The sequence below is a fragment of the Rhinopithecus roxellana genome, chromosome 11 (assembly GCF_007565055.1).
Source record: "Rhinopithecus roxellana isolate Shanxi Qingling chromosome 11, ASM756505v1, whole genome shotgun sequence".
Lineage (NCBI taxonomy): Eukaryota > Metazoa > Chordata > Mammalia > Primates > Cercopithecidae > Rhinopithecus > Rhinopithecus roxellana.
Genome location: NC_044559.1, coordinates 132046011 through 132065507, shown reverse-complemented (window position 1 = coordinate 132065507; position 19497 = coordinate 132046011). Strand labels below are relative to the sequence as shown.

At 42.6% G+C, this 19497-nt stretch overlaps 1 protein-coding gene across 9 annotated transcripts in view; it reads right to left on the bottom strand.

The window, feature by feature from the left end:
* Window positions 1-19497, bottom strand: part of USP54 (ubiquitin specific peptidase 54) — a 124635-nt gene that overhangs the window by 53702 nt on the left and 51436 nt on the right. For all 9 annotated transcript variants that reach the window (XM_010373105.2, XM_010373104.2, XM_010373107.2 and 6 more), the window contains one exon: window positions 14728-14820. In XM_010373105.2, coding sequence (XP_010371407.2) covers window positions 14728-14820 — 93 coding nt within the window. The remainder of the gene's footprint in view (window positions 1-14727; window positions 14821-19497) is intronic.

The window sequence follows — 19497 nt, the reverse complement described above, 5'->3', positions numbered from 1 at the left end:
AAATACTAGAGATTTATTCCCTGAATTCTCAAATTTCCCCCAATCAACAAGTGGACTACAAGCAGAACATATACCTTCCTGTCCCATCAGAACAGTCTAACTGCTCTCCACATACAGACATTACAGGATACCTTATATACAAAATTCTGCTTCCTCCCCACCCACCCCCTGCCAGCACCATTCCCAGGCTTTTATGCCTTATACTAGCATACTTAAAAGAAAAATCACTAATTGAGAAGATTTGTTTAATTTAATCAATCAATGCACATTCTGCTTTGCCTATAACAAAAAACACTCTGTCCTACATCCTGGCACGGCAAAGCCTCTAGTACAATCCCTGGAAGAGCAAAATCTTTCTGGCACACTAAATACAGAGGACGGATTTCCTCTACTGAACAGAGATAAATAAATAAGCCAACACCAAAGTCAAGTCATACCCTGGGGGCCAGGGGTGTAAGAGTAGATTCATTGTGAATAATAAATAAGACCACTGGGCTATAGGCATAACAGTAATTTAGGTTAGAAAACATATTTTAGTGATATGAGATAGAAAAAATTGGGGGCTTTTGAAGGGACAGGGTAATTAGCACACAAACTTCTTCAATTTTTCTTTTTTTTTTTTTGAGATGGAGTCTCACTCTGTCACCCAGGCAGGAGTGCAGTGGCACAATCTTGCTCACTGCAACCACCACCTGCCAGGTTCAAGTGATTCTCCTGCCTCAGCCTCCCAAGTAGCTGGGACTATAGGTGCCTGCCACCACACCTGGCTAATTTTTTTTTTTTTTTTTTTAAGACAGAGTCTCTCTCTGTCGCCAGGCTGGAGTGCAATGGCGCGATCTCGGCTCACTGCAACTTCCACCTCCCAGGTTCAAGCGATTCTCCTGCCTCAGCCTCCCGAGTAGCTGGGACTACAGGCGCATGCCACCACACCAGGCTAATTTTTGTATTTTTAGTCGAGACACAGTTTCACCATGTTGGCCAGGCTGGTCTTGAACTCCTGACCTCAGGTGATCCATCCACCTTGGCCTCCAAAACTGCTGGAATTATAGGCGTGAGGAAGTTTTATTCTCAAAAGGAGAATAAATGGGTTATTTATCAAATAAATGGGTTCAGTGACTAACCACTTCAAGACCAGCTCAAGAAGGATTTTTAAAGTCATTATTCTTTTTTTTTTTTTGAGATGGAGTCTTGCTCTGTTGCCCAGGCTGGAGTGCAGTGGCTAGATCTCGGCTCACTTGCAACCTCACCTCCAGGGTTCAAGTGATTCTCCCGTCTCAGCCTCCCGAGTAGCTGGGACTACAGGCAAGCACCACCATGCCCAGTTGATTTTTGTCTTTTTAGTATAGATGGGGTTTCACCATATTGGCCAGGATGGTCTCGATCTCTTGATCTCATGATCTGCCCGCTTCGGCCTCCCAAAGTGCTGGGATTACAGGCGTGAGTCACTGTGCCCGGTCTTCAATTTTTAAGTCAGAATTGACAGGCATCATGGTTCAAAGTAAGCAGAATGACACATTGACACAAAACATTTTCAATGAAAGGCATAATTAGTAACTTGCATGCAAGATTTTGAGGCTGAATTTACTGTAGGGACTTAGTATCATATAACACAGAAAAAACCCAGTACATTTTACAGAACCAAAAGAAATGGATCATAAATACTATGTACAAATCAAAGCAATTATAAATACTGGATACAATACTATACAATTGTATACAGGCATGGGATTGTATTATAGTATATATTATAGTATACAATACTATACAAATGTATACAATACAAAAAAGGAAAGTTGGCTAGCCTCTGATTCATCTAGAAACATGTTAGTGTTTCCTTCTGTCCTTAACAGTGATTCCTAGAGTGAATAATTATGCTCCAAATAAAAGAAATCTGACTTTACAGAATTGGCAAGTCCTTATAAAGCTGACACGTGAACAACTCAGTGGTTAGGGGAACTGACCCCATACAGTTGTAAATCTGTGTATAATTTTTGACATCCCAAAAACTTAACTACTAATAGCCTACTGTTGACTAGAAGCCTTACCGATAATATGAATACATGATTATATCAATACATAGACTACTATCTACATATGTTATGCATTTGTGACATAACTTTTTCTTAATTATTTTGATAATTCCAGGCTACATGGTTTGTGAGTTTTTTCAAATTGCCACAAATCTCAAAAAAATTTACAATATATCTATTGAAAAACAATATAAATGGACCCACACAGTTTAAACTCGTGTTGCTCAAGGGTCAACTGTATTTCAAATTGAGAAAGTTTGGAGTTTCCTGTTTTGGAAAAAAAAAAACTACAAAACAAAAATTTTACAACCAGGCGTGGTGGCTCATGCCTGTAATCCCAGCACTTTGGGAGGCCAAGGCATGTGGATCACCTGAGGTTGGGAGCTCAAGACTAGCCTGGCCAACATGGTGAAACCCTGACTCTACTAAAAATATAAAAAATTAGTAGGCCAGGAGCGGTGGCTCACACCTGTAATCCCAGCACTTTGGGAAGCCAAGGCGGGCAGACCACCTGAAGCTGGGAGTTCGAGACCAGCCTGATCAACATGGAGAAACCCCACCTCTACTAAAAAGACAAAATTAGCCAGGCATGGTGGCACATGCCTGTAATCCCAGCCACTAGAGAGGCTGAGGCAGGAGAATCACTTGAACCTGGGAGGTGGAGGTTGTGATGAGCCTAGATCACACCATTGCACTCCAGCCTGGGCAACAATAGCAAAACTCTGTCTCAAAAAAAAAATAGATGGGCGTGGTGGCAGGCGCCTGTAATCCCAGCTAGTCGGGAGGTGGAGGCAAGAGAATCACTTGAACCTGGGAGGTGGAGACTGCAGTGAGTCCAGATCATACCACTGCACTCCAACCTGGGTGACAGAGCCAGACTCCATCTCAAAAAAAAAAAAAAAAAAAAAAAGTATTTTACATATCAACTTCACATTAGAGAATGCAAACAGGGCCGGGCATGGTGACTCACATCTGTAATCCCAGCAGAGTTTGGGAGGCCGAGGCAGGCAGATCGCTTGAGGTTAGGAGTTCGAGACCAGCTTAGCCAACATCGTGAAATCCCATCCCTACTAAAAATATATACAAAAATTAGCCACCACCTACTGGGTAGGCAGAGGCAGGAGAATCACTTGAACCTGGGAGGTGGAGGTTGCAGTGAGCTGAGATCACACCACTGCACTCCAGCCTGGGTGACAAAGTGACTCCATTTAAAAAAAAAAAAAAAAAAAGAGGGAATACAAACAGATCATAGTCAGCCAAAAGGAATTCTTATCAGCCTCACCAAACATCCCTTTAATATTGAAATAGGAAGCAGTGAAAAAATGGGATTTCAGCATATAAAATTATAACCACACTGGAAATACCACAAGGTAACATGTAACTTAACCACAGACTGCCAGATAAATGCTTTGCTGACAGAATCCCAGGTCTGCCTTCTTCTTTCACCAGGTCTTTTCCATCATCACTCTAGCCTCACCCACAATAAACACATATTTTACCCTTCCCTTACCAAATGAGAAAGGCCTACTAAAAAAAGTGAGACCAAAAGTTACAGGATGAAAACCTCTTTCCATCAAATAGGACAAGAGTGAGAAAGATCATAAAAGAAAAGAAGAAAAACAGAAGGCAACTACCAAAAACTCCATAACTATTTAATAAAATCCAAGAAGGCCAGGTACGGTGGCTCACGCCTGTAATCCCAGCACTTTGGAAGGCCAAGGTGGGCAGATCACAAGGTCAGGAGTTTGAGACCAGCCTGGCCAATATGGTGAAACCCCGTCTCTAATAAAAAAAAAATACAAAAATTAGCCAGGTGTGGTGGCAGGTGCCTGTAATCCCAGCTACTCAGGAGGCTGAAGCAGGATAATCGCTTGAACCCGGGAGGCAGAGGTTGCAGTGAGCCGAGATCACGCCGTTGCACTCCAGCCTGGGCAACAGAGCAAGACTCAGTCTCCAAAAAAAAAAAAATCCAAGAACTACCGAAAGATTATATCCAGAAAACCCAGAAAAGTAGAGTGTTAATAGTATGGTCCAAGCACTGTACTAGGCACTGTGAGAAATACCAAGAGAGAAGAGTTGAGCTTCTTTCCCAAAAATTTATTCAGCCATGCTAGCTACTGTTAAGTCAAACAACCATAGATCTAGATAGACAGTATTTCTAAAACTTCATGAAGGGCAGGGCAAAGTGACTCACATCTGTAATCCTAGCAGCCTGGGAGGCCGAGGCAGGAGGATCACTTGAGGCCAGGAGTTTAAGACCAGCCTGGACAACATAGCAAGACTCTGTCTCCATTTTTTTTAATTAAAAAATTTAAAATTTAAATAAAATGTCATGAAGAAGCTAACTTCTGAAGCAGAGTTCTGAAAAGTGAATGTGGCTTGGCAAAAGGGAGGTAAAACACTCCACGCAAAGTGAATGGCATCTGAAATGTCTAAGAGGTAGACATAGCAAGTGTACTGTTATCATAGCTGAAATGGAGAATGCCTATGCAAGGAAAGGAAAGAAAGGTAAAATTAGGTTTTAAAATGTTTGTAATCATGCATTTTTAAGTGATTTAAGAAACAAGTGGGAGCCACTTCAGGATTATGAGAAGATACTAACTTCAATACAGCATTCCAGGGTATTCTTAGGTTTAAAAACAAATGAAGTAGGAAGATAGTACAGACAGAGAGGCAATTTAGGGATCTGGAAAAAAGTAATCTTTTTACAAAAACAGTGGGCAAAAAGACTTACTACCAGAAATACAGACCAGAGGGGAAGCATAAAGAGAAATGACAATCTGTTAGCTGGGCATGGTGGCGCACAACTGTAATCCCAGCTACTCGGCAGGCTGAGGCACGAGAATTGCTTGAACCCAAGAGGTAGAGGTTGCAGTGAGCTGAGATCATGCCACTGCACTCCAGCCTGGATGATTAGAGCAAAACTGTGGCTCACAAAAACACAATAAAAAAATTACAATCTCCATACTAGAATTCAGGCAATTTTCATCTTTCCTCTTTATACTTTAGTGTGCTTCCTAGAATGGCTGCAGTGCTTTTCTATATTTTATAATTAAAATAGTCATACAAAAAGAGAATAAACACAACATATACACAGCCAAAGAATAATAAACACCCACACACCCATGTGCCCACCACCCAATTTAAGAAATAGAAAAATAAACCATGAGTTTAAGCCTCTCCAACTGATTACATATCCTTACATGAAATCCACCCTCCACCTTCTACAGAACACAACTATCCTGAATTTTGTGAAAAGCATTTCCTTTTTCTCTACAGACTTATCACAAGCATGTACCCCTGAACAATATGTTCTTCAGTTTTGCCTGGTTTTGATTTATATATAAATGGAATCATGATTCATATACTCTTCTATGACTTGCTTTTTTCAATCAATGTGATGTTTTATGAGATTAGCCCAAGTTGTCGTATGCAGCTGCAGAATTCATTTTCATTACTGTATAGTATTTTACTATTGGAATAAACCATAATTTTTAAATCCACTCTAGTGTAGTTGGAATGTGTTATTTAAATTTTTCTACAATCTCAAAATACACTACTTTGAACATTCTCAAATATATCTTCTGGCACATTATATATCAAGAAGTTTTCTACAATGTATTTCTAGGGGTAGAATTGCGAGGGGGTTACATGGTGCAAGTTCAATTCGACTAAGTAATGGTAAACTGTTTTCCTAAGTAGTGATATCAATTTATATTCCAGCTAGCAATGTATGTCAAGTCCTCATTATCCCACATTTTTGGTAACATGGAACTTTTTTTTTTTTTTTTTTTTTTTGAGATAGACTCTATCTGTCATGCTTGAGTGCAGCAGTGTAATCAAGGCTCACTGCAACCTCAACCTTTTGGGCTCAAGTATTTTTCCATCTCAGCCTCCCAAGTAGGTGGGACCAGAGGCACACACCAACATGCCCCGATAATTTTTAAAAATGTTTTCGTAGAGATAGGATCTCACTTTGTTGTCTATGGTGGTCTCAAACTCCTGAGCTCAGCGATCCTCCTGCCTCAGCCTCTCAAAGTGCTGGGATTACAGATGTGAGCCACCACCGCCTAGCAGTAACAATTTTATTAGATTTTTAAATGTCTACCAAACTGAAGGGTATGACTTAATTTACATTTCTTAGATTACTAATGAGGGAAAGCACTTTTCATATGCTCAGGGGTTATTTGGGTTTCCTATCCTGAAAAAGGCCTGTTTGTAGCTTTGTCTATTTTTCTCTTGACTCATGTATTATTTATTTATTTATTTATTTATTGAGACAGAGTTTCGCTCTTGTTGCCCAGGCTGGAGTACAATGGCACAATCTCAGCTCACCACAACCCTCCATCCTCCAGGTTCAAGTGATTCTCCTGCCTCAGCCTCCCAAATAGCTGGGATTACAGGCATGTGCCACCACGCCCGGCTAATTTTGTATTTTTAGTAGAGACAGGGTTTCTCCATGTTGGTCAAGTCGGTCTCAAACTCCAGACCTCAAGTGATCTGCCCACCTCAGCCTCCCAAAGTGCTGGGATTACAGGTGTGAGCCACCGCACCCGGCCTTTTATTTATTTTTTATAGGAATTCTCTGGAGTTCTATGCTGGATACTAATCTTCTGTTACATATATATGTTGAAGATATTTTCTCCAGGTTTGTAGCCTTGTCTCTTTGCATTCTTTATGGAGTCTTTAGATAAATGAAAGTTTCTGAATTTCTATAGTAAAATTTATCAATTTCCTAACTTTTTTTCATGTCGTATTTAATAAGTACTTCCCTATCCCTGAGGTCATGATACTCTCTCATAGTTTCTTCTAAAACTTTAAAAAAAAAAAAAAATTGGCCGGGCACGGTGGCTCAAGCCTGTAATCCCAGCACTTTGGGAGGCCGAGACGGGCAGATCACGAGGTCAGGAGATCGAGACCATCCTGGCTAACACGGTGAAACCCCGTCTCTACTAAAAAAATACAAAAATCTAGCCGGGCGAGGTGGCGGGCGCCTGTAGTCCCAGCTACTTGGGAGGCTGAGGCAGGAGAATGGCCTCAGCAGGAGAATGGCGTAAACCCGGGAGGCGGAGCTTGCAGTGAGCTGAGATCTGGCCACTGCACTCCAGACCGGGCGACAGAGCGAGACTCCAGCACTTTGGGAGGCCAAGGAGGGCAGATCACGAGGTCAGGAGATCGACACCATCCTGGCTAACATGGTGAAACCCCGTATCGACTAAAAACACAAAAAATTAGCCGAACATGGTGGCGGGTGCATGTAGTCTCAGCTACGGGAGGCTGAGGCAGGAGAATGGCGTGAAACCGGGAGGCGGAGCTTGCAGTAAGCTGAGATTGCACCACCGAACTCCAGCCTGGGAGACAGCGAGACTCCGTCTCAAAAAAAGAAAAAAAAATGAGACGGAGTCTCACTCTGTCACCTAGGCTGGAGTATAGTGGCACAAACACAGCTCACTGCAGCCTAGACCTCCTGGGCTCAAGCGAACCTGCCTCAGCCTCCCAAGTAGCTTGGCCAACAGGTGCGCACCACCATGCCTGGCTAATTTTTGACTTGTTGTAGAGACAGGATCTCATTTTGTTGCCGAGGCTAGTCTCGAACTCTTAGGCAGAAGCGATCCTCCCACCTTGGCCTCCCAGAGTGCTGAGGTTAGAGGTGTGAGTCACATTTTAGTCCTTAATTCATCTGAAATTCTTACTTTTGGTATGGTATGAAATAGGAAACTTAATTTCCTTTTTTCTTTTCCCTATAGGGATAACTAATTGTCTAAACACCATTCATTGAAAAATCCACTTTCTCCTTAGATTCACAGGGCAAGTAGCAAGTTTCCTATATGACTATTTCTGAACCACAAATTTTGTTCCACAGATTTACTTGCCATACTGTGTAGATACCACATTATCTTAATTATTATAGTTTTATAATAATTCTTGATATCTCATAAAGTATGTTAGTCATTAATACTGTTTGGCAAATATCTCTGGTCTTACCCCTCTCAAGGATCACCATAGGACTACAGTTCCAGGTTCCCTTGTGGGTCAGTGGGACAAGATTAGTTTTATTTCAATGAGCTGTGAGCAGAAGTAACCTGCTGAGCATTAACTGCCTATGCAAAACCCTCCAAAGCTCTTTTTTCCCCCTGGCTTAGCAACTAATATTTTATATGGTGGTCAAGCATGGTGCTGTTCATGCCAGCACCTTGAGAGGCCAAGGTGGGAAGATGACTTGAGGCCAGGAATTCAAGACCAGCCTTGGGTAACACAGCAAGGCCTCATCTCTACCAAAAAAATAAATAAATAAAAAGGAGTTGGGTATGGTGGCACACATCTATAGTCCTAGCTACTTGGGAGGCTGAGGCACAGAATTGCTTGACCCCAGGAAACTAAGGCTGCAGTGAACTATGACTGGTACCACTGTACTCCAGGCTGGGTGACAGAGCAAGATCCTATCTCTAAAAAACAATAATACTCAATACAATTGTAGCTTTGGTACCTAAGTGATATAATCAGTCGTATCCCCACTTATCTTCAGTGAATGAGAAATAAATCTTTGGTATATTAATCACAGGGAGTTTAGTGTTCTTTGTTACCACAATATAATTTAGCACACTCTGGGCCAGGAATGGTAGCTCATGCCTGTAATCCCAGCACTTTGGGAAGCCAAAGTGAAAGGACTGCTTGAGCCCAGGAGTTCAAAACCAGCCTAGGCAACATAGTCAGAACCCATCTCTACCAAAAATTTAAAACTCAGTCAGACATGGTAGCACATGCCTGTGGTGCCAGCTACTCGGGAGGCAGAGGCAAGAGGACTCCTTGAGCCCAGGAGGTCGAGGCTGCAGTGAACTGTAATAGCCCCACTACACCTCAGCCTGGGCAACAGAACAAGATCCTATTTCAAATAAATAAATAAATAACTTAGCCTGCCTACTCTGAAGTCACACTCTGTTGTTATTTTTCAGTAGTGTCCTATTTTTCCCTGTTTGTTACGTAAATTTCAGAACTGTCTTTTCTCAACTTCCAAAATAAGCCTACTGATCAGAGTATACATGAGTACAACCACATTGGAAAACAAATGGCATTATCTAAAAAAGTTGAAGACGTACATATTCTATGATCTAGCAATTCCAGTCCTGGGCATGTGTACAAAAGAAATGTGTACACATAAGTAAACATGTACAAAAATGTTCTTAGTAATACTCTTCATAAAAATAAAAAACTGGGCCGGGCGCGGTGGCTCAAGCCTGTAATCCCAGCACTTTGGGAGGCCGAGACGGGCGGATCACGAGGTCAGGAGATCGAGACCATCCTGGCTAATACGGTGAAACCCCGTCTCTACTAAAAAATACAAAAAAACTAGCCGGGCGAGGTGGCGGGCGCCTGTAGTCCCAGCTACTCGGGAGGCTGAGGCAGGAGAATGGCGTAAACCCGGGAGGCGGAGCTTGCAGTGAGCTGAGATCCGGCCACTGCACTCCAGCCTGGGCGACATAGCGAGACTCCGTCTCAAAAAAAAAAAAAAAAAAAAACTGGAAACAATCCAAATGACTGCCAACATTTGGGTAGTTGGTAGTCATTTGGTAGAAGAGATCACCAACAGCGATTTATTTACACAAAGAAATAACAAGGTCAGGCACAGTGGCTCACGTCTGTAATCTCAGCACTTTGGGAGGCCAAGGTGGGCAGATCACCTGAGGTCAGCAGGCTTGAGACCAGCCTGGCCAACACGGAGAAACCTGTCTCTACTAGAAATACAAAATTAGCCAGGCATGGTGGCGCATCCCTGTAATTCCACCTACTCAGGAGGATGAGGCAGAAGAATCGCTTGAAACCGGGAGGCAGAGGTTGCAGCAAGCCGAGATAGCACCATTGCACTACAGCCTGGTCAATAAGAGCGAAACTCTGCCTCAAAAATAAAAAAAAAAAAAGAAAGAAAAGAAAAGAAAAAAAAAAATACCATACAATAATGAAAATGAACCAGACCTACACACAACAATGTAGATGCTCTCATAAACATATTGCTGAGCTAAGAAACACACACAAAATTTACATAGAATGATTCCATTTACAATGAAGTCTCAAAAACAGGTAATTTTTAAATTAGATTAAGAATAAATATATAGGTAGTAAAACATCCGATAAAACAAGGAAATGGGCCAGGCGCGATGACTCACGCCTGTAATCCCAGCACTTTAGGGGGCCAAGGCGGGTGGATCACAAGGTCAAGAGTTCGAGACCAGCCTGACCAACATGGTGAAACCCCGCCTCTACTAAAAATACAAAAATTAGCCAGGCATGGTGACATGCACCTGTAATCCCACCTACTTGGGAGGCTGAGGCAGGAGAATCACTTGAACCCGGGAGGTGGAGGTTGCAGTGAGCTGAGATTATGCCACTGCATTCCAGCCTGGGCAACACAGTGAGACTCTGTCTCAAAAAAAAAAAAAAAAAAAAAATGGAAATGATTACCACAAACATTAGGAAGTCCCTGGGAGAAAAGAGATCTGTTTGAGAAAAAAGGGAGGATAATTTTCTTTCTTTTTTTTGTTTTGTTTTGAGACAGTGTCTTGCTCTGTTGCCCAGGCTGGAGTGCAGTGGTACGGTCCTGGCTCACTGCAACCTCCACTTCCCAGGTTCAAGTGATTCGCATACCTCAGCCTCCTGAGTAGCTGGGATTATGGGCATGTGCCACCACACCCGGCTAATTTTTTGTATTTTTAGTAGAGATAGGGTTTCGCCATGTTGGCCAGACTGGTCTTGAACTCCTTACACCCAGGTGATCTACCCACCTCAGCCTCCCAAAGTGCTGGGATTACAGGTGTGAGCGACCACGCCCTGCCAGTACTGGCAATTTTCTATTTTGACTTGAAGAGTTATTGCAAGGGTGTTGACTTTGATTGCTCGTTATACTGGATCTCTGAGGAGGTTTTACACAAATGTCTTATACCATTTTTGTAAGATTTATTCATATTTACTGCATATACTTTGTTGCTATTATAAAATGCTTTTTAAATTGCATTTTCTGTTTGTTGCCAGCTATAGAAACAGAACTGGGCTGGGCACAGTGGCTCACGCCTGTAATCCCAGCACTTTGGGAGACCGAGGTGGGTGGATCACCTGAGGTCAGGAGTTCGGGACCAGCCTGGCCAACATGGTGAAACCCCAGCTCTACTAAAAATACAAAAAATTAGCCAGGCATGGTGGTGGGTGCCTGTAATCCCAGCTACTCGGGAGGCTGAGGCAGGAGAATCACTTGAACCTGGGAGGCAGAGGTTGCAGTGAGCTGAGATCGCACCATTGCACTCCAGTCTGTGCAACAAGAGCAAAAGTCCGTCTCAAAAAAAAAAAAAGAAATAGAACTGAATGTTATGCCTTGATGCAACAACCCACTATACTCTCTTATTGTTGCTTCTGACTTATCAGTAGATTGAGTTTTCTTGTAACAGTCATATCATCTGCAAATAACAGCAACTTTGTTTCATCCTTTATAATCTTTATATCTTTCCTTTGGTTTTGTCTTATTTACAATGATTAGAATCTAGTTCAATAATGAACTGTATTATTTTCATGTTCTATAAATGTATTTTAATTTTTTATATTTTTTTTAGAGACAGGATCTTGCTCTATCACCCTGGCTGGAGTGTAACGGCACAATCATAGCTCACTTCAGTGTTGAACTCCTGGGCTCAAGTGATCCTCCCACCTCAGCCTTCAGAGTAGCTGAGTCTACAGGTATGTGCCACTATGCCACACTAATTTTATTTTTCTGTAGAGATGGGGTCTTGCTATGTTGCCCAGGCTGGTCTCACATTGCTGGCTTCAAGTGATCCTCCCATCTTAGCCTCCCAAAGCATTGGGAATACAGGCATAGCCACTGCTCACAGCCCTATAAAAGTAGTTTTAAAGTGGGGAACAACGGGCATGGTGGCAAGCGCCCATAGTCCCAGCTACTTGGGAGGCTGAGGCAGGAGAATCGCTTGTTCAAACCCGGGAGGCAGAGGTTGCAGTGAGTGGAGATCGCGAGACTAGGCAAAAAAAAAAAAAAAAAAAATTAAAGTGGGGAACAAAAGAGACATCGTACAGGAGGACCCAGGTGCTGATGGCTCATTTCAAGTTTACTCCTTCATATGTTTATCACCCTTTCCCTTCCCTCAGAAAATGAAGCCCTACATCCTGGATGAGGGAATAGCTGTTGAAAACTGGCTATTCTAACAATTTAAACTTCTTAAATACTAAAATCAAGTTCAGCTCATCCACACTTCCAAATTAATCTATCTGCATTACAAGTCTGTAATTTTCAAATCAAGTATACAATAATTAAAAGAATAGAAACAATGCCATCTAAAACGTGAAGTGTGTTCAAACTAGAGCCTAATTATTTAACATCTATATAGCACTGAGGAACTGAAAAGCACTTAGGGGAAAAAAATCAAACTTTTAATACACTCCCAACACAACAAATGAGGCAGTGAAGGAAAATAAATCTCTTGGTGGCCGGGCGCGGTGGCTCAAGCCTGTAATCCCAGCACTTTGGGAGGCCGAGACGGGCGGATCATGAGGTCAGGAGATCGAGACCATCCTGGCTAACACGGTGAAACCCCGTCTCTACTAAAAAATACAGAAAACTAGCCGGGCGAGGTGGCAGGCGCCTGTAGTCCCAGCTACTCGGGAGGCTGAGGCAGGAGAATGGCGTAAACCCGGGAGGCAGAGCTTGCAGTGAGCTGAGATCCGGCCACTGCACTCCAGCCTGGGCAACAGAGCGAAACTCCGTCTCAAAAAATAAATAAATAAATAAATAAATCTCTTGGTTAGATCAGGCAGTGATGTAATGAGGAAAGTACTAGAATTCTAACACATCCCCAGAATTATGAAGACCCAAAATATAGCCTTTGATAAATGCATCTCCATGCCCATTTATCTATCTACCACAAGCAACTGTCTCTCTGAAAGATTCCCAAAATATTTCCTCAGCCCAACAAATTGACAATTTCCCTTCTGTACTTGTGTATCTCAGAGGGTAGTCTAGTGGTTGGCTTTCTTCATCTTTCTAGGTTATATAATGATACTGATTTATATTAAGTAACAGTTTGTCCCTCAGGAAAATGAAATATAACAAGAGTGTAGCAGCCAGTTCTCCAGAGTCCTACCCAGATCAATGAAGAGTACAGCACAGTCCTGACTAGTCAAAGGCCTGTCAGAGGTCATATAAGTGCTCTCATCCCTTCTCCGTACAGACAAGAGTTTCCAGAGTTAGACAGTTCTTCTACTAGGGACTTCTCCGGGATTCACATTTCACTAGTAAGTATCCCAAACATGTTTTGCTTTTTTGTTTTTCTCTCTTTCTGAATGACTTTTGTCGTTGTTGTTTGTTTTTTCTCCCTAGCATGGCTCTAATGCCATGAATCAGACTTCTTTTGGACTTACTGACCACGGGACTACTGTATTTCTTCTTTATGTAAGTTAGATACTTAATGTATCTTTCAGAAATCAGATAAAATGCCCTTTGGATGGACCCCTGTCTAAATGGGCACAGTAAGAAATGTTATATTCAACTTGTAAGAGATTTGGTTTTATTAAAATTCATATTTGAACTCCCCAATAAACCAATAATTTATATTCTATATTTGTTACAAGTTATAATGGTTCCAGCTGGGCGTGATGGCTCACGCCTGTAATCCCAGCACTTTGGGAGGCTGAGGCGGGCATCACCTGAAGTCAGGAGTTGGGAGACCAGCCTGGCCAATACAGTGAAACCCCGTCTCTACTAAAAATTAAAATCAGCCAGGCGTGGTGGTGGGCGCCTTGGGAGGCTATTTGGGAGGCTCCCTATTTGGGAGTCAGGAGTTCAAGACCAGCCTGGCCAACATGGTGAAATCCCATCTCCACTAAAAATATATTTCAAAAACTAGTCACCACCTACTGGGGAGGCGGAGGCAGGAGAATCATTTGAATCTGGGAGGGGGAGGTTGCAGTGAGCCGAGACTGCACCATTGCACACCAGCTTGGGTGACGAGCAAAACTCCATCTCAAAAAGAAAACAAAACAAAAAAACAAGTTATAATGGTTCCAAACAAAGGGTAGAAAACAAGATGTTTATGACCCAAGTGGCAAAAAGGTCAGAAGACTCACTTATCTCTTTCTAAAAATATCTGCCCGGCCGGGTGCAGTGGCTCACACCTGTAATCCTAGCACTTTGGGAGGCCGAGGCAGGCAGATCACCTGAAGTCAGGAGTTTGAGACCAGTCTGGCCAACATGGCGAAACCCCGTCTCTACAAAAAAATACAAAAATTAACGGAGCATGGTGGTGTGCGCCTATAATCCCAGCTACTCAGGAGGCTGAGACAGAAGAATTGCTTGAACCCAGGAGGCAGAGATTGCAGTGAGCTGAGATCGCACCAGTGCACTCCAGCCTGGGTGACAGAATGAGACTCCATCTCACAAAAAAAAAAGGGGGGAAGCATACTTGCATAGTATTCTGTCACATCAAAAAGAGCTGCATAAGCAAAACAGGTTCAGTAAAAGAGACTACCCAAGTCAAGTACTAATTCTTTCAAGCAAGCAAACCAATCATATCCATTTTTGCACTAAACCACAGGTAGATAATTCAGTAACAAATTCTTTAGCATCATCCTGATTAACCAAACCACCTTGATATTGACCATGTGGCCACCCAATGGTAGTGAGAAGAAACTAATTGGAAGTACTTACCTTGAGAGCACAAAAGATGCAGGAATCTCCCATGCACTTGTGAGTTGTAAGCTGCCTAAAGCTACGTCGGAAGATATCCAAGTGCCACAAAACCTGGTGAGAAAGGGAAAACATTTCATTACTCTATAAAAAGCCACCATTGGCCGGGCGCGGTGGCTCAAGCCTGTAATCCCAGCACTTTGGGAGGCCGAGACAGGCGGATCACGAGGTCAGGAGATCGAGACCATCCTGGCTAATACGGTGAAACCCTGTCTGTAATAGAAAATACAAAAAACTAGCCGGGCGACGAGGCGGGCGCCTGTAGTCCCAGCTACTCGGGAGGCTGAGACAGGAGAATGGCGTGAACCTGGGAGGCGGAGCTTGCAGTGAGCTGAGATCCGGCCACTGCACTCCAGCCTGGGCAGCAGAGCAAGACTCCGTCTCAAAAAAAAAAAAAAAAAAAAAAGCCACCATTTAATTTTTAAAGTCAAAGAGTTCAAACAAACGTAGGTAATGACTGCAGAAGATATCTTTATTCCCAGAGAAAACTTCATTCTAGTATATTAAAACAAATGTGAAAAATGGTGAGATATCTAACAAGAAAAGTAAATGGTCATATTCTGGGAAAGATTTTAATTTGAACATAAAGTGAAGGTGATACAGTTAAAATATGACATGACATACATCAAATGTGATCCTGAAGAGGAAATTTATGGGTTAAAGCTGAAGAATAAGGATTTACATTAATGATCCACACAAGAAAAGCAAGAATATTTTACAACTTATATTAGAAATGTGAACCCATAGAAATGTGAACTGTAGTGTGGAATTGCATCTTTGTTAGAACTCTCAATTTTTAGACATTTCTAAGAGAAGTGTGATCTCCTCTGGCCGGGCGCGGTGGCTCAAGCCTGTAATCCCAGCACTTTGGGAGGCCGAGACGGGCGGATCATGAGGTCAGGAGATCGAGACCATCCTGGCTAACACGGTGAAACCCCGTCTCTACTAAAAAATACAAAAAACTAGCCGGGCGAGGTGGCGGGCGCCTGTAGTCCCAGCTGCTCGGGAGGCTGAGGCAGGAGAATGGCGTGAACCCGGGAGGCGGAGCTTGCAGTAAGCTGAGATCCGGCCACTGCACTCCAGCCTGGGCGACAGAGCGAGACTCCGTCTCAAAAAAAAAAAAAAAAAAAAAAAGAGAGAAGTGTGATCTCCTTAAGTCAATAGGGTAAAAAATTATGATTTCTATACTTTTGTTGAAATGGAAAAAAAATATGATATTAACAGTGATAAATCATGTTATAGTATATACCCTTGATGGGATGTGTTGAAAATGGCACTATACTTTTGTGGTCTTCGTCCCCAAAACCTATTACCCTAGTCTAATCATGAGAAAAGCATTAGACAAATTCCAATAGGGGAAGGGGAATATCCAAAAAAATACTTGATCAGTACTCCTCAAAACTGTCAAAGATTATCAAAAACATAAACATTCTGAGAAAATGTCACAGCTAAGAGCCTAAGAAGACATGACAAGTAAATCTAAATGTGGTATCCTGGATGAAATCTTGGGCCAGGAAAGGACAGCAGGTAAAAACTAAGGAAATCTGAATAAATTGCAATTTTTATTTAAAAAAGAAATAATGTAATATATAGCATAACGCCTTAGGAAGCTCCCCCTTGCTAGGAAAGCATTTAATGTCATAATATGTGAAAAAGCATAATTTCTGGAGCCCCAGATGACAGCACACCTCTGGAGCTTCTTCTCACTTATATGTCTCAAGATCCATACTCTAAAAGTTCTTTGAAACTGGCTATGCTCCCAAGTAAATAACATCTTGTTATAACAAATGTAATAGGTTCAACTCATCTGTGGCAAATACAGCTTTGAAACCAAAAGTCAGAATATTAGCTCATAGCAACAACTATTCTCAACATGTAAACATGATTATAATAGGGACTCCAAAACCACCAATGCCTCAGTCATTAAGTATGGATACAGAAATATGTATATGTGTGTGTGTGTATACATATATATAATGTATTGTATATGGCACTGGAAATTAGAATGGAAACTCATAAATAGCATTGTTTCAACTGACAATATAAATAGACCACATAGAAAAAAAAGTTATAAAAATGGACTATGGCCAAGAAGGGGGTAAACATACACATTTATATCAATGCCTTATTTTGCCTGCTTCTAAATCACAAAAGTATTATCAGGATAAAAAGTAACTAAAAAAACTAATATGTGGCCAGGTGTGGTGGCTCATGCCTATAATCCCAGCATTTTGGGAGGCCAACGCAGGAGGATCATTTGAGCCCAGGAGTTCAAGACCAGCCTAGGCAATTATAGTGAGATCCCCTCTCTACAAACAATTTAAAAAAAAAAATTAGCCAGGTATGGTGGCACGTGTCTGTAGTCCTAGCTACTAGGGAGGCTGAGGTGGGAGGATCACTTGAGCCCAGGATGTTAAGGCTGCAGTGAGCTATGAGTACACCACTGCACTCCAGCCTTGGCGACAGAGTGAGACCCCTGGCTCCAAAAAAATAAGAAATAAAGAAAGAAAACTAATATGCATCATCCAGGACAAAAACCTAGCCAACTCCACCTAAACACATGAAATTTGTGGTAATAATTAGGGAAAGCACTTAAATTTTTTTTATAGGGTTGCCAGCACATAATTTTTTTTTGTTGTTGTTTTCAAATAAAAACTTAAAAACTGAGAAAAAGGCTGGGTGCCGTGGCACACATCTGTAAGCCCAGCTCTTTGGGAGGCCGAGGTGGGCAGATTACCTGAGATCAGGAGTTCAAGACCAGCCCAGCCAAAATGGCGAAACTCTGTCTCTACTAAATGTACAAAAATTAGCCCGGCATGGTGGCAGATGGTCTGTAATCCCAGCTATTCAGGAAGCTAAGGCAGGAGAATCGCTTGAACCCAAGAGGCGGAGATGGCAGTGAGCTGAGATCCCACCACTTCACTCCAGCCTGGGCGACAGAGCGAGACTCCGTCTCAAAAATAAATAAATAAAAACTGAGAAAGCATGAAACTTTTATTACTTAGATAAGCTTGGCAACATTCTTCTATTATGAATGAGGAAACTCAGACACTATTACCTGTACAAGGTCACAAGACTAGTCTACAGAATGGCTAAAACTAGAACCCAGGTCTCCTCCCAATGCCCAAGACCATTGTTCTTTATACTAAACATCTTGTCTTCTCTCATAGCAACCCATTTTCTCATAACATCTGAGGAGTCAAGCTAATATTTTACCCAAGTATATCTTGGGTGGCAAATTTCATTTACTTTTACACTGAAGAGCAGAAAAGAAGAGAAAGTAATTACTTGAGGCCGGGCGCGGTGGCTCAAGCCTGTAATCCCAGCACTTTGGAAGGCCGAGACGGGCGGATCACGAGGTCAGGAGATCGAGACCATCCTGGCTAACACGGTGAAACCCCGTCTCTACTAAAAATACAAAAACTAGCCGGGCGAGGTGGCGGGCGCCTGTAGTCCCAGCTACTCGGGAGGCTGAGGCAGGAGAATGGCGTAAACCCGGGAGGCGGAGTTTGCAGTGAGCTGAGATCTGGCCACTGCACTCCAGTCCGGGCGACAGAGCGAGACTCCACCTCAAAAAAAAAAAAAAAAAAAAAAAAAAAAAAAAAAAAAAAAAAAAAAAAGAAAGTAATTACTTGAAAGTTAGGCCAAGGGGGATGAACTTAACACGCTATAGGCGTGACTGGGCAAAGCAGACAGACAGAAAGCTTTGGGATTCTAAGACCACTCAAGTAGCAAGCAACAGTGAAAGGGAAAATGTAGGGTAGATAATCACCTTAAGGGAATTTACTTTCCCCTAGCTCTATTCAAGTGTATCTGACTAGACACCAGTTATGAGCCAAAACAGGAGAGCTCAAAGGGAGGAGATAAATTGGACAAAGACTAGACTCCATTCAATATGTGGGCCAAAAGCCTGAATATTAAGAGACAAGATTAACATACCTGAAAGTCTTTGACTTGTGGAAAGAATTTTGCTTCTATACTAGAGAAAAGCAACTAGGATAACACACCTTGCTCGCAAAAGGAAAAACAGAAAACAGGCCAGGCGCAGTGGCTCATGCCTATAATCCCAGCACTTTGGGAGGCTCCGAGGCAGGTGGATCACTTGAGGCTAGGAGTTCAAAACCAGCCTGGCCAATATGGTAAAACCCTGTCTCTACTAAAAATACACAAATTAGCCAGGTGTGGTGATGCACAGCTGTAATTCCACCTACTTGGGTGGCTGAGGCATGAGAATTGCTTGAACCGCCGAGATCACCCATGGTCCCAGCTACTCAGGAGGCTAAGGCAGGAGGATCACCTGAGCCCTGGAGGTCAAGGCTGCAGTGAGCTGTGATTGGGCCACTATACTCCAGCCTGGGCAATAGAATGAAACTCTGTCTCAAAAAAAAAAAAAAAAAAGAAAAGAAAAATAGGAACCGGTAGAGATTGTTCAGGAAAAAAAGTTGATAAATAGAAAGATGAGCCAGGCACGGTGGTTCACGCCTGTAATCCCAGCACTTTGGGAGGCTAAGGCGGGTGGATCACAACGTCAGGGGTTCGAGACCAGCCTGACAAATATGGTGAAACCCCATCTCTACTAAAAATACACAAATTAGCCAGGCATGGTGGTGGGCACCCATAGCCCCAGCTACTGAGGAGGCTGAGGCAAGAGAATCGCTTGAACCCGGGAGACGGAGGTTGCAGTGAGCCAAGATCACGCCACTGTACTCCAGCCTAGGCAACACAGCAAGA